The sequence below is a fragment of the Cupressus sempervirens genome, chromosome 3 (genome assembly GCF_028749045.1).
Source record: "Cupressus sempervirens isolate cs-2001-9-10 chromosome 3, ASM2874904v1, whole genome shotgun sequence".
NCBI classification, from domain to species: domain Eukaryota; kingdom Viridiplantae; phylum Streptophyta; class Pinopsida; order Cupressales; family Cupressaceae; genus Cupressus; species Cupressus sempervirens.
In genome coordinates, this window is record NC_143120.1 from 488,838,960 (window position 1) to 488,853,825 (window position 14,866).

The 14,866-nt window shown below is 35.6% G+C and overlaps 1 protein-coding gene across 4 annotated transcripts in view; it reads left to right on the top strand.

Annotated features, from left to right (window-relative positions):
• LOC149567301 (Galactose oxidase/kelch repeat superfamily protein) overlaps positions 1-14,866 on the top strand; it is a 228,799-nt gene that overhangs the window by 50,608 nt on the left and 163,325 nt on the right. For all 4 annotated transcript variants that reach the window (XM_089820483.1, XM_089820480.1, XM_089820481.1 and 1 more), the window contains exon 6: positions 9,614-9,700. In XM_089820483.1, the coding sequence (XP_089676609.1) occupies positions 9,614-9,700 (87 nt within the window). The remainder of the gene's footprint in view (positions 1-9,613; positions 9,701-14,866) is intronic.

Below are 14,866 nucleotides of genomic sequence, written 5' to 3' on the forward strand. Positions count from 1 at the left end.
TTGGTTTGATGTTTAACAGTCGGTTCCCTAATGTAAGCAATCCATATGCAATTCCCAGAATATTTCTGATTTTCGACCTTCAGCAAGGGGGTAGAACATGAAGTAATAACGTGGAGAAATATGCAGAGGTAAATCGTGTGGAGACAATATTCATGTTTTTGCCTTCTCTCGCCTTTTAAATATATGTAGAGGCATTCGATATATCAAAGGCTTCCAAGAAGCCATAACTTAAAGAAAACGACTTCCCTTCTTGAACACCGATATAATATGTCAAATGTACATTTCAGTTTCTAGTAAAGAATTTGAATAAATATGGAAAAGAACTTGAAGGTTATAAATTAAGGATAATTTATAACATATTTATCTACTTGCACGTAGATGTATTTTATAAGATGGCATCATATTAAATGTTTTTTCCGAGATTGTATCTTTTATTATGTATGTCTAAACGCATGCTTCATTTGAAAGATTATTTTATCTTCTTGTATATGTATATAAATATACATATTATTTAGATAGAATCTTGTATAAAAATAATAATATGGTGTCACCTTTATTTCTATATCTATGTGCATGTACATAAATAATGAAATGATGGAAATGTCAACCATAAGCCGTTAAAGGTATGTACTTTAATTAAGTTAAAATCATTAATGTTTTTAATGTTTATCTAATAGCTCATGCGTGTCCAAATGATTGTACCTTGCTATACAAATTGCTATGTCCTTACCAAGATAGTTAAAGGTCATACTTGTCGAATAGATAAATGGACTAAGATAGTACCCCATTCCATTGATTCCGTTTAGCAATGCTTCTCCCCTTTGTCTTCTCCTGCAATCACCTGTGCAACATTTTCCACAATAATAACAAGTTCAATGATAAATTCATAATAACATTTAACGTAGATATTAGCAAAGAATTTAATTATTAACCATAATTCCAAAACCAAGCAATTGTTAACTACTATCATCATCATTTGATAATAATAGATAACGACCATCATCATTAAACAGTTAGACAAATAATTGACAACAAACAATTTCATAGAATACAATGGTTATATTTAACTACCCTTTACACATGATTATGAAAGAAAATCCATTCAATTCAACGGCTATAATAAATTTAAATTAGGTCAAAAATTAGGATGTAGTCACATCAGGTGTCTCGTGTGTGCTTGCAAGTTTTTTTTTAGTATTCCAATCTGACTGTAAAATTGTGTTTTTTAAGATTGGATTTTTGAATGCTGGTTATTGTATTGCTGATGTATAATGCAATAGCATATTTCAAGGTATTTTACGAGAATCTATGGTTTTATATTATTGGTTTGTAATGTAACTTTGTATGTTTATGTTCATAATATTATTTTGAGAAAAAAATCGGGTCAATATCCATTGGGGATATTTCAGTGGTGTCAGAGTGAGTGTATTTTGCTAGCCTTATTGGAAAAAAAAAGTTTGTCAGAAATTTCTATTCAGAGACAAACTTTAAGAAGCTTTATTAGAATAGTTTTTTCTTATCATCTGTTGGGTTTCCAAGTAACAGAAAATTTGGGAGCTGAATTGATTGAAGAGCATGCAATAGATTCGATAGTTTTAAGGGTGGATTTCAATTTCTTCAAACAAGAATTTGACAGAATTAAGTGAGGCTTTTGAATGATTTTTGGTGCCTAAACCTCACAGGGGATATCGGATTTAGTAATTGATGATCTTTGAGACTATAGGCCAAAGAAGATCACGGGGTTAAGCCTAGCTTGGACGTTGGACATTAAGCGAATCTATTTAGTATAGAGTTCAATGTCATCTTCTAAGTCAACGGACTATAGCAGCAGTGAAACAATTTCTATTTGATGATAGGTGACATTATTGTGCCGAAAAAAGTATGGGTTTTGACTATAGTGTCAAAGTAAAATATTTTTCCCATGCCATGAACTTTTGCTTGTGATTAAAGGAAGACATGATAGTGGTAATATTACAACATATACTCTCGCCACCCAAAGAAACCATTATTGGAGTGACTCTTCGTCTTAGTTTCTACCATATATAACATTAGTGATAAAGATTTGGTTAGGCATTGTCATGGGTGAAATATTTATTGAGGGAGACAGTTATATTGGCCCATGAGTGAGATGAGATTTTGAGTAGTTTATTCAAATGACTCCAAGTAGGTGGAATACTTGTAGGGTCGAGTATGAGCGTTGGAGGATATATTTATTTATTGCAAGTTGAAATATTTTGATAAGTAAAATTTGTAGACGGAAGGCAAACATGATTCAACCTATCGGTGTTGATAACATTTTCTTCAAGCATTCATTCGTTTTGCAAACTGGAACGTCACTATGACTGGGTGAAGAATAGTAAAGAATTGGCTCGGAGGTAAAATCAAGAACTCGTTTATCATATGTTGAATGAGACGGTAACACCCAAATGCAAGAATTGTGAGATTATTCTGTTGAATGAAGAAAAGAGCCTTTCTTGCAACACGATACACTCCAATATATTATTTAAGAAATGATTCTCATGACCATCTGGTAAGAGGAGAAGCTTCATTCAAGATATCATGAATTGAGTTTGGTAGTATTGAGGGCATATTTGGGCAGTGTAAAGTTCAAAATATTTTTGTCACAGGAAATTTTTGGACAACAATAATAACATATTGTCTAAGGTTGGAACTTATAACATTGGCATTGTTTAATGAAGTGCGGATAACATATTTGGTTGAGAAAGATATATTTGTTTGAGTTTTTTGATGTTGCCGTGTAATGGAGAGCACATATTTGCGAGTCGTTAGATTTGAACTAAGATAATTCTTGGCCAAGACATTACTAAAAAAAGCGATGGTTCAGCTCGAGCATGATAGAGAAATTTGGAAGAGGTCACCTAGGCATGTCCATTTGGACGTTATTATCCTATTGGACATTTACCGTGTAACACAAGCTTCATCTTCTATTGCCACGTGATGTAGTGTGGGACCCAATGTAATATGAGACGTTTTGTAAGGTGGGAGATGACAGGAGAAAGATAGGTGTGGGAAGCAGTGAGGTTCTTAACTCGTGGTATCATTGATAGCCCAAGGAGATGCCAATAGTGTAAGAAGAGTGGTTGCAACTACTGTAGATTAAAAAAGCAATAGTAATAGTAGATGTTGGGAATTGTGAATTGAGGTCAAGAGAGAAGTTTTAATTGATTTTGAGCATTCAAACCACCTGCCATTCCTCTGACAAAACAATCGTTCATTCTCGAAGGAGTTAGATGGAATTAGAATGACACTTCATTATAGCCAGTACATGAGGTAGCAGAAAATGATTTGTTGGGAATTGTGGCAAAGCTAGTTTGTGAGTTTCAGACTCAAAATTGACGATAGGAGATAGTGAGAGTTTTGGCAGGAAAAGTGGGAGTTGCGACAAGAGATAGTGAGAGTTGTGGCAGGAAAAGTGGGAGTTGCGATAGGAGAGAATGAGAGTTTCAATAGGAAAAGTGGGAGTTGCAATAGGAGACCATGAAAGTTGCGGTAGAAATCAATGGAAGTGTGTTGGCAAGTCTGAGACATGGGTGATGTTATTTCCAATTGGAGGCTCACACCATCCCATTCAACAGCCACATCGAGGATTTAAGACTGAACGCAGAGGTAGTAGGAGTTAGTATGGGGTCTTGCTGACAGATTGGAGGCCGTAAGTATTGCAAGCATTAAGTGTGCAATATTGACTACTGGAGAGGTTAGGGGGTCACCGGCGAAGCAAATTACTACTAGGTCAGCTCCAATAGTAACGCAGGGGATAACAATGGTATAGGTGCAGAGTGTTTCAGGAGACATACTCAAAAAGGGCAGACCCGGCGAGAGACATATTGGCAGCCGCACGTACCATCCAGCTGGTGGGGAGGCAAAAAATTTGACTGTGATTGCAATTAGCATTGCAAATTTGGTTGCTGGATCCTTTCTGATCATAACAAATATTTTGTATCTCCGTCACTTTCACCAAAATGAGTTCATAGAAACAGTTGGACACAGCTTTTGGTTCAATGGATTTATAGCAATACTTTCTCACCTTATTTTTGGATCACTGGCACCAATCACCTATTGCTTCTCTTTCTGAAAGAGTGATGATACAATGGACAAATTCCTTACATTAAAAGACTTAGATCTATCTGAAAGTTGGACTGTGGTGTTGCTGAAGCAATCTATTGATGTTGTACATCCACCAATTGTTTGATAGAATTATTTGGGCAAATTGGAAAGTTTTGTTGTAGCTGAGTCCAGAATATTAGTTGGGGAAAATGCCTAATCAGAACAGGGTTAGGAAGGACCTTGCTCAAATTAAACAACAATTAACCCATAATTTCCAATCTGATATAAGAGTAGATCTACTTGACATTTATGATGAATATAACAAATTTCCAGCACGAATTCAAGAGATTTTTTCTTTTTGATTATATGAACTTCCATCCAAAACTTCAAAGCAAAATTGATATGGCAAAAAAGAAGTATTTTGAATTGGTCCAGGATCTCCTTGCAAAAGACAAGTGCACAAATTTGTATGAGAAGTTTTTAGCAATCCAAAATCATCTAATAAATGATCTTCTAATAGAAGGACAATTAACTACCATTGATTTGCAGCCTTCTCGTGATCATGTTACACAGGGTACAAGTTTCTACTTTGGTGATTTGGAGGTTAGCCTTGACAAACATGTTGATGAAGCTGGGTGTACTCAAAGTAACAACATGTTGGAGTCTTGGTACAATGAGCCATACATTTCTTATACTCATGATATTAACTCCAATGAATAGTCCAAGATGACACTGCAAGACGATGAATTGTATCAACATGATAATAATGAGATGCATGCCTTAAAAAACCAGTTGAAGGTTAGTGAAGACATTGTTGTGGCATCTTCGGTATCTTATGACAGCACTCACAAGACGATGGAGGATTTCCATAGGAAGGCTCAAAAGGGAGTGGAAGGAGATTTGGTTGTTGCTGATTTGCAGGTAGTCAAAACAGCCCTTGAATCTATGAAATCAGACTATTTATGTTTGCTTTTTGACAGGGATTACATTCTTAAGGTTGCTGGAATATATGTTGATCAATTGAGTAAAGGAAAGAATGAGATTATGGAGTTCAACATGGAGCTTAAGTATGCTTATGAGGCATTGGATAATACACAGATTGCTCTTCGGAAAGTAGAAAATCAGGTTAGGATCACAAATCATTCTCGAGAGCATGAGAGCAAAGAGAGGTAGGAGTTTTTCTAAGAAGTAATTAATAAACTTAATAGCATCCAATAGACTTATGACTTAAATAGTTGCTCCAAAAGACCAAGTACCAAAACTTTAGATTACATTCAGTTTGTAGACAACCCTTTGTTTGAAGTAGATGCTGATTGGATAATGGAGAACCCGTTATTTGAGTCCGATGATGGTATAGTCATTGATTTTGGTCAGGAGTTCCGTATTGACAATTGTTGCAACCAAGAGGTTGCTGCCTTGACAGAGGGACATAACGCTGATTACAAATCAGCCTTGGATAGAGATGTGGCAAACAATATACCTAGAGTGCATATAATGAGAGCGGAAACTTTGGGGCAGTTGAGTAGCTAGGGTACTCCATGCACTATGGGCACAAAACAACAATATAGTACAGATAGTTGGGAAGATGGATGGCCCTTTTGTTTGTGGGATCCAGGAGGAACATTCCCATGGTTCATAATGTTTCTAGGAGTTGGTTGGCACACAGTTGAGTTTTTACAATTATTTGACCACAGTGGTGCTTGTGATCTCAATTGGAGTAGGATTCTTAGTCGGATTGGGGGTCTTCTTGTATACGATAGTAGCACATGCCAGGTTGTTCTGGTTGAACATGCACATGGGATGGTTTGGGATCCAGGTGTTGACCATTTGTATCTATGGTATTTTGAGGATTTTTTTGTAGTTCTATATAGTTTGAGGCTGAACGCAATGATGATCAGAGTTGTACAAGAAATAGATGCAACGATACTTCATAGATTAACATGGTTTCTAGGGATCTGGGTGATGTAAGTATTGCATTTTGACACCTTGCTTCGTAGTGTGGTAGGGTTTGTTTTCAGATTGGGCTACAAAGCTACCTGCAGGTTCATATGGGATCTTGGTACTGATTGCTTGAAGACAAGCAATCTTGAGGAGGGAAGATTTGTAATGTCTCCTTTTGGGACATTAGGAAACTTAAAGACATTCATATGATATTAAAATTGACTATGAGAGCGTGAATTAAAATTAAAAAATGTCAATTTAATATTATAAAGTGGGCTAAAAGTGGCAAGGAGGGATACGATTAAAAGACAGGAAGGGAGTCAAAGAGTCACAACTTTGAGGATTAAAAGGAGAGAGACTCATTCATTCGGATTATGCTTGGTTTATAATTTAGATTTCAACTTCTCTCTTGCGAAAGTTATTCGGAAAGCTTAAGCTTTCATCCAGTGGGAGGACATAAACCCTTGTGCCGGTAGAAAGTGGATGCAAACCCATTGTCCATAGAGACGTCACATCAGGTGTCTCGTTTGTGCTTACAATTTCTTTCTTAGTATTCCAATCTGAGTGTAAAACTGTGATTAAGATTAGACTTTTGAATGCTGGTTATTGTATTGCTGATTTATAATGCAATAGCATATTTCAAGCTATTTTATGAGAATCTATGGTTTTATATTATTGGTTTATAATGCAACTTCGTATGTTTGTGTTTTTGAATATTATTTTGAGAAAATAATTGGGTCCATATCCATCAGGGATATTTCAGAAAGGGTTGAAGTTGATAGTCAAATCAGATTCACTTGTGGTGAGTGAATCAATATTTAGGCAATTAGTGGGCAGTCTCATTTATCTTACTGTTACTAGGCCTGAACTTAGTTTTGCAATGTGCTACATTTTATGCTTCATGACGACCTACAAGGATGATCACTAGGTAGGAGCAAAGAGTGTGCTATGTTATGTGAAGTGTACTTCTGATTTTGGTCTGCTTCAGTAGAAGTCATCATCCTGAATTTATTAGTTCTACAGATTCAGATTGGGGAGGTCCATTGGTGAAAAAATCAACATCTGGGTATGTTTTCAATTTGGAATTTGGTGTAGTCACATATACTAGCAAGAAGCAACAGGTGGTGGCTCTTTCCTCGACAGAACTGAGTATCAAGGAATAGTCAAGTGAGTTTGTGAGGTGTTTGGCTTCGAAGGATGCTTTCATGCATGCAGGTGTCTCAAACAAATCCTACTTTCCTTTACAATGACAAACAAATCCCAGAATCCAGTCTTCCATGAGAGAACCAAGCGTGTTGATCTTCATTGTCATCTCATCCAACAACTGGTTGAAGCTAGATCAGTTCAATTGCTATCTGTTCCAAATGTGGATCAGATAATTAATATTCTCACCATGTCTTTAAGCCTGGACAAGTTTGTAAAAATCAGGGGGCAACTTGGTGTAGCTGATATATTGACTTGGTGTAGCTGATATATTGACCATTAAGGGAAGGTATTAGAATAATATCTTATAATATCTTTGTTATTCCTTATTTAATGGTAAATATTGTAGATTCTGTATATATTAGAAACTTTCTAATTCTATGGTTTTTTTGTTAGAAACATCATTTTTTTGGAAATTATAGACAATAGCTTTGATCATTCATTAATTCGTTCAAATTTTTAACCAATTACTTTTGTCATATTAAGTTCCTGAATTAAATATTGTTCTTGGTCGGTGAAATAATTATCACTATTGCAGAATTGGTGATATGATCCCTGGGTAGGAAAACCATGGCCAAGTTGGTCAGCTGTATATCTCCTTTTAAGTGGGATACTTTCAATGATGTCATGTTTGCACTCGAATATGCTAATGTTTTTAGATGTACGTGAAATTTGTACCTACTAATATATGTCATGTGCATTGCTTCTCTTTTAATGTCCATTTGCTAAATCATAAAATTGTCTTTCATGCATGCTTATAATGAATGTTATATGTTCAGTCCTTGTGTGATCAACAATATTAGGGTCTTCATAGGAATTGGCTGGCAATTTTTTAAATTCATAGAATGCAGTACTCCAACTGTTGACATTATTAATTCATACTTTGCAAGTTATTCTTGTAATATACTATAAAGGTAGAAATGCTTCATTATCCTCTAAATTCTGATGTATATTTTATTGATTATACGTATGGTGACAGTGAGAAGGCTTCAAGGGAAAGAGGGGCAGGTGCAGGATAATATTTTTTGAGGACCTTTGGTTAAAAATTTAGTTTGTGGTATTGAATAGGGGGAAAAGAGGAATATCGATAGGATTACTGAGGATCATGGAATATGTCAGTATCATTTTGATCCCGCCTGACTACAATCCTTCAGAAAACAACTAGTAACTTATGAATTGTATCATTCATTGTGACTGCAGCACTTGGGCTGTGCAGATCATTCTGACCTGCTTGGTTCTCTAATGATATGTATTTAGCACTGTGTGCCTTGTTTAGTGTGTTGGTCAGATGAATTATTAAACTGTGAAATTTATTTGGAGTAAATATGTTCTGCTATCATCTTTGATGACATCTTAGCTATTTTTGTGAATTTATTACTAATAAGATCCTTAGCACTGTTTATGATTCCCCTGGATTTTACAATTTTTGAATTTTTATGAACTATTCATCCTTCCAACTGATGAGTGCTTTTCCCCTTTTTAATTGTCAGATTCTTTTGGTAAGGCTTGTATTTGAATGCTTCAAACTGCCATGTTTATGCCTCTGAATGGTAGACTTTATGCTAGTTCATGTTAATCTGTTCTTGTGTCAATTTGTCTTAGAGCGTATGAGATTGTAGGTGGTCATGTATCTTTCCTTTTTTTGGGTGCTTCCTAGGTTAAGTGCCACATTCTCTGTTTGGTCTGAGATGACTGGGATTTCGAGTCTTTTTCCATCTTGCTAAGATGTAATGGTTTTTGAAGCTTGGGACCCCCGCCTTAAACAATTTTCCGTATATCTTAGAGTTTGCGAGCGAGCATTAGTATAAATTGCAATGCATAATGGACATTGTGGTTTTCCCTGTCATCACAATCATTTTGAATTGATAGTGGTCCAAGCCATTGCATTTTTTGGTTGATAGTGGTGGTATGGAAGCTGCTGTTTTGAAAAGGGAAGCTCACGTTGGTTTTGCATTCCTATGAACATCATTTTAAATCTTGCACTGCCTCATTTTTATTTCAATTCATCTTATATTAACTCTTACACATAGACACCATATTTTTCACTTAATTGTTTAGCCATTTTCTAGAAGCTAGTCATCAAGTGCTACGTAACTCCAATTCTTAGGTTTGAAATATACAGGATATGTAAGATTAGATATAAACAAGTCATATCTTGGATTTACTTTTTTATTTTAGATGATCTGTTGCACAAGAGAACAATTTAGTTGATATGGCAACATTACTGATTTACAGGTTGATTTCCGATTCATTGAAAATAAATTGCTTTTGAAGTGGTTGATTAGGAATTTTTATCAACTCCCGTAATTGATCTCCATATAGCCTATGCATGTTTTAGGCAATGAAAGACAGCTTTAGAATTTGGGAGTAATTGGTTGCCCACATATTCTCATTTTGTTTTCAGGATTTTTGGTGTCTTGATCTTAATACAAATCAGTGGGAGCAGTTGCAATTGAAAGGTTCTCCTAGTGCACGATCAGGGCATCGTATGGTATGTATAGAGGCATATGTTTCATTTTAGAGTCTTGTAATATCTCATTTTAAATAGCATATCCTGGATATGCCTGAATCTATCAGCTGAATTATGTAGATGGTGGCTGTTATGAACCTTTTTGAATTTCCACCATTATATAATTTCGAATCATATATGTTTAGTTGGATTGGTAAATCATTGACACTCATCGATGAAATTTTTTAAGGTAACAACAAGAATAATTTTGATGCTCCATTGCAATTGTGAATAATCGTTCTAGTGAAATTGTTTATGTGATTTTGGGACCCACAAATGCTTGAAAGTCCTCACAATTACACTTAGTACAGAACAAGAACCAAAACTGAGGTAGACTTCTATATATGATGATGGGTTTTAGAAACCATAAGCCTTATGTGAATTGACAAATATTTATGACATAGTTTGCATAATTGCTGTGTACTGACAAATATTTATACCATAGTTTGCCTCAAATGAACAACTTGAATAGAAACTTGCGAATTTGTAGGGAAGACTCTAAATTGATCTGCAATGACTTAAATGTGGAGAAAATAAACAAATTAAGTTCCCCTGCGTTTTAAAACTTGTTATTTTGGTGATGTTTGCTGACTAATGTGGAGCTTTTGCCAAGTTTTAGAGTTAAAATTCTTTATTCTATGAAGTCTAAATTTGCAAGTTATGACTGAAACATCTAAATATCAAAAAACATTTAGGCCAAATTATTGTAATCTTAACAGTTTAACCCAATGACTCGCACCCCCGTAAAGCCTCGTAAGCACTTGTCCCTGGGACTGCCCTACATTGGATACTTGGAGTACCCAAGTACCCCCACATCCGCCATTCCACAACCATCCTGCCACCGAGACAGGTAATTGAAGATCTATTTGAATTTTGATTTTTGAATGATACTATTGGATATGTACTATATTACTATGTGGTATGTGTTGCAATTTTGCTATGTTGAAGTATTTCAATTTGGTATCGAAACATCCTTTCATAACTAACATTTCAAGTTCTATATGTATAGTATACAATACCCTCGCTCCCCACCCCATATTGTCATCCCCTTGTGCCCCCCTTGAAATTGAGGCCCTTTTTCCCCTCTACTGAGAACTCATCTTGTTGTCCTGACATACCCCAACGTCGGTGTCATACTAAATTTTAATAGTATTGGGCCACTTCACTAAAATACCTTGAAAAAACCAAAAAGAGATGGCACCTTTTAGACATTAACTCACATAGTCTCCAATAACTATAGTTTCCCAAATCTTAAGTAAGAGGGTGTTTGAGTCATTTTCTAACTGTGGACGAAATTTTAGACTTTCTTAGACTATCATGCCTTCTTTTAATTCTTGTTTGCTTGTAAACCATTTTGTGGTAGGTTCTTGCATGTTTTCCTACATCCTTCTTGAAGGTATCCACATCAGGTCTCCTCAATCCTTGAACCCTAACATGATCTCAAGTCTTCTCTCTTGATGTGTGGCGCTTGGTAATCTTTCACCTTAATTATTGATCAGCTCCACCCTGTTTGTAGGTTTTTAAGCCTTTCTATACCTAGATCCTCATATTGCATCAGGTTTCTCTTCTTCTCGATACCCATGGTATTGAATATCCTTGAACCTTGATCCTTGCTTGTGCTCCTTGACTCGTTGTCAATATTGGACATTCTTTTGCCTTGCCTTGATCCTTTCTCACTCTCCTTGACTAGTGGATTATTGGACATTCTTTTCCCTTGCATTATGACACTGGTTATCCCAGTCTCTCAACCTCCGCTTCTTCACTCAATCATTTATTTTATGGATCATCAAGATGATTCCTACCTCTCTACTTGGCTTTCCGCTTCCTTGATTCCTCTTTTCATTGCATCTTGTGATTATGTATTGCCCTAAATAACTAACCTTTTGACATTGTATTTCTTGGATCTCATTTGTTCGAGTATAGAGTTTCATCTATCCCATGGCTGTAGTCTCAATGCAATAAATATTAGAGTTAAATCTCTCTATTTTTGTTTTTCTCTCTTTTGTAGATTTACTTCTATTTCTAATGGTCACTCTTCTTCTATGTTTCCATATTCTCTCTCTGTTCAATATGGAAACTCTCTTCCTCTCTTCATAATGTTTCTATTTGTCTCTCTTTCTTCGTTATAGAGACATTCTTGTGTATACTCGTATATATAGAAAATCTTTAATTTCTAAGTTATTTTTTTAAGTAGGTTTTGAAAATCTTCAATTTCTTCATGAAATTTTTAGAGTCGTAAGATTTTATATAGAAAATCTTTACTTTCTAATTATTTTTCAAAGTAGGTTTTGAAAATCTTTAATTTCTTCATGAAATTTTTAGAATTGTAAGATATTTGAAAATCTTTGCCTAGGTGTGTTCTATTTTTCGTAGAAATTCATTTTCTTCGAACCAGAGTAGGGTTTTTGGGCATCATTTTGTGTTTGGTTTTTTAGGGCATCTTCTAGCTGCTTTGTGGCATTGTTCTTGGGGGTCGTTTTTGGGTCCTGAAGTATTTTTCTGTCTACGTTTTGTTACAAACAACCTCTGAAAATTCATGGCCATATTTTCTTGCTGAATCACGGCTATTTTTTGGGGGTCTTTAAACCCTTCTTTTCTGTTTTCGGTGTCTAGGGTTTTAACAGTCCCCTGTCAATTGATTTCCAGCCATAACAATTTTGTTTTCCACCATTTTTACCTCAAATTTCCAAATTTGTGCACTAAACTTCTGTAGCAGGAGCATTGGAAACAACAGTTTGGTAGCAGTCCTCCTTCATCCTCCTCTGAACAAGCATTTTCAGCCCAATCCTTTCACAAGGATAAAGGCTCATCTCAGTCATCTTCTTAGTCTCATAATAGCTCCAAGAAGAAGTGAATCCGTTGCAACTATTGCCACAAATTTGGTCATGTGATCCAAGAATGCAGGGTTCGCATTACTTATGATCAACGAAAGCAGGGAGGGTCTCCTAATGGGGATTTGTCCTCCAACAAGGAATGTTTTACTAAATGAACTGCATTTGACTCCTAACGGGATCACATCCTTTCACAAGGAACTTATATATTAGTACATTGTGTTGTGGTTACCATCCACATTAGGGTTTCCCTCTGAAAAAGGGTTTCCCTAGTCAACAAAATCATTCTGTTATGGTTTATGGTTTCTTATTGTTGTGCATCATTGTTCTAATTGTTGGTGATCAGTTTTATAAGTTTGGATTAATTATATTTGTTCACAACATATTCACCCCCCCTCCGCCCTCCTCGCTCCCCTCAGTTGTGTGTGGAATTCATTTCTTAAAATGGCTAGCATCACGACTTGCACCAATTGTTCCATGCCTTCGCCTACGCGCATTTCTTCGAACGTCCCACCTTTGCTCCATACCCTCCCAAGCTGCAGTACGTTTGAGCCCAAAAATTCCAGGGTTCATGTGCTTACCTGAGAGACTAACCAGGAATTCCAATTCCCAGTCGTGGACAAAATACGCTAGTAGCTTCTAGGTCCGCCAAGCTTCCTCCCTCCTCTTTAGACTATCTTTAGGGAGCGATAGAAAATAAAGTGGTGTACTGAAGATAGTTAATCAGACAATCCAAGAAAATCACCCCTCGTAACAACAAATCCTCTTCTAGGGACTAGAAATTGAAGAATATCATCCAACCCCACTCTACACTTCAGTCTGACACAACGATCCACAATGCACTTTACCTCTTCCTATGAACTCAGATCTAACCCCCAAGTGCAAAAGACTGCTACAATGTCCGAATTTGTTGCCACTTGAAATCAGAGATCACGTACCCCACACCAAATAGGGTCTAAATGATGTTGATGAAAAATGGATGCACAAATTTGAAAAATATGCCTCAAATGCTCCTCTCTTATCTGCCCTTTGAGTGACATGTTGTCTCTCAACATCAAAATAGTAAAACCCAACAAATAGTTTTTGAGGAAAAAATTACAAACCCAACAAAGGAACCCACACAACTTTGGGAATTACATAATCAAAAAATTTTAAGAGACAATTTATAGAAACCCATAAGAATTTTTTTTAGGGAAAAAAACATGAAAACCCATTAGATTTTTTTTGAGGAAAAAAATTATGAAACCCACCAGAATTTTTAAGGGAGGCAAAACACGAGACTTTGCATGGTAAAGCAACACATGCAAACAACATGCAAGTACATGCAACAAACATGTAACCCTCAAAAAGTAGAGACCTAGAAAATTTGAAGGGTGACCCAGAAGAGATCTTGAAAAACTCAGAAAGAATATGTTGTCGGTTTCTAGATTAGCTGGTAAAAAACTGAGGCACAAAAATCGAGGCACCCAGAAAGAACAGATGACAACTTTGTTGAGATCTCAAAAAACCCACCAATATTTTGTAAAAAAAAGTTTGATTTGGTATAGAAAATTAGGGTTTTGAACAAAAATGGCCTTGCTACAAAAAACTACAAAAAATGGCGAAAATGTGCAGAAAAAACAGACGGATCTCGACAGAAATGGGTTTCAGAACCGAACTAGAAGTCAGTGGATTTAGATCTCTCAAAATGGAAACCCTAGACGGATTATAGAGAGAGTTGGAAGCAAATATGCATGTAAATAAATTCGAAAATAAAAGGCAGATAATTTCAACCAAGAAATTATAATTATTTTCAAAAAAATTTATAGTATTGGTTCTCATATCATATTACGAAGTAAATGACAAATATTTGCTTGTTATTAACAGTTATCAAGAGATCAATTTATACAAGAGATTGAACGATGTTTCCTTAAGAAACAATTGTAAGGAATAGAAACATTCTATTCTAGAAATAGAAAACTAAATATTAGAAACATTCTAATATTTACAAAAGATTATAATAGATAACCATTAGGTACTAAACAGAGATCATAGAAACTATCTATTAAGAAACAATTGTAAAGAATTGAAACATTCTTATATAGAAACAAAAAACTAAATATTAGAAACATTCTAATATTTACAGAAGATTACAATCGATAACCATTAGATACTAAATAGAGATAATAGAAACTATCTATTATCGTAATACCCTCTCTTAATGGTTAATCTATCTAGACGATGAAGCTGTGAAAAGGCGTAAAGGCAGATTCTGTCTGCTCAAGGTGCTCTGCACTGTTTGCTGTGAGCTGCAAACCAAATTGCTTAGATAGGGCAG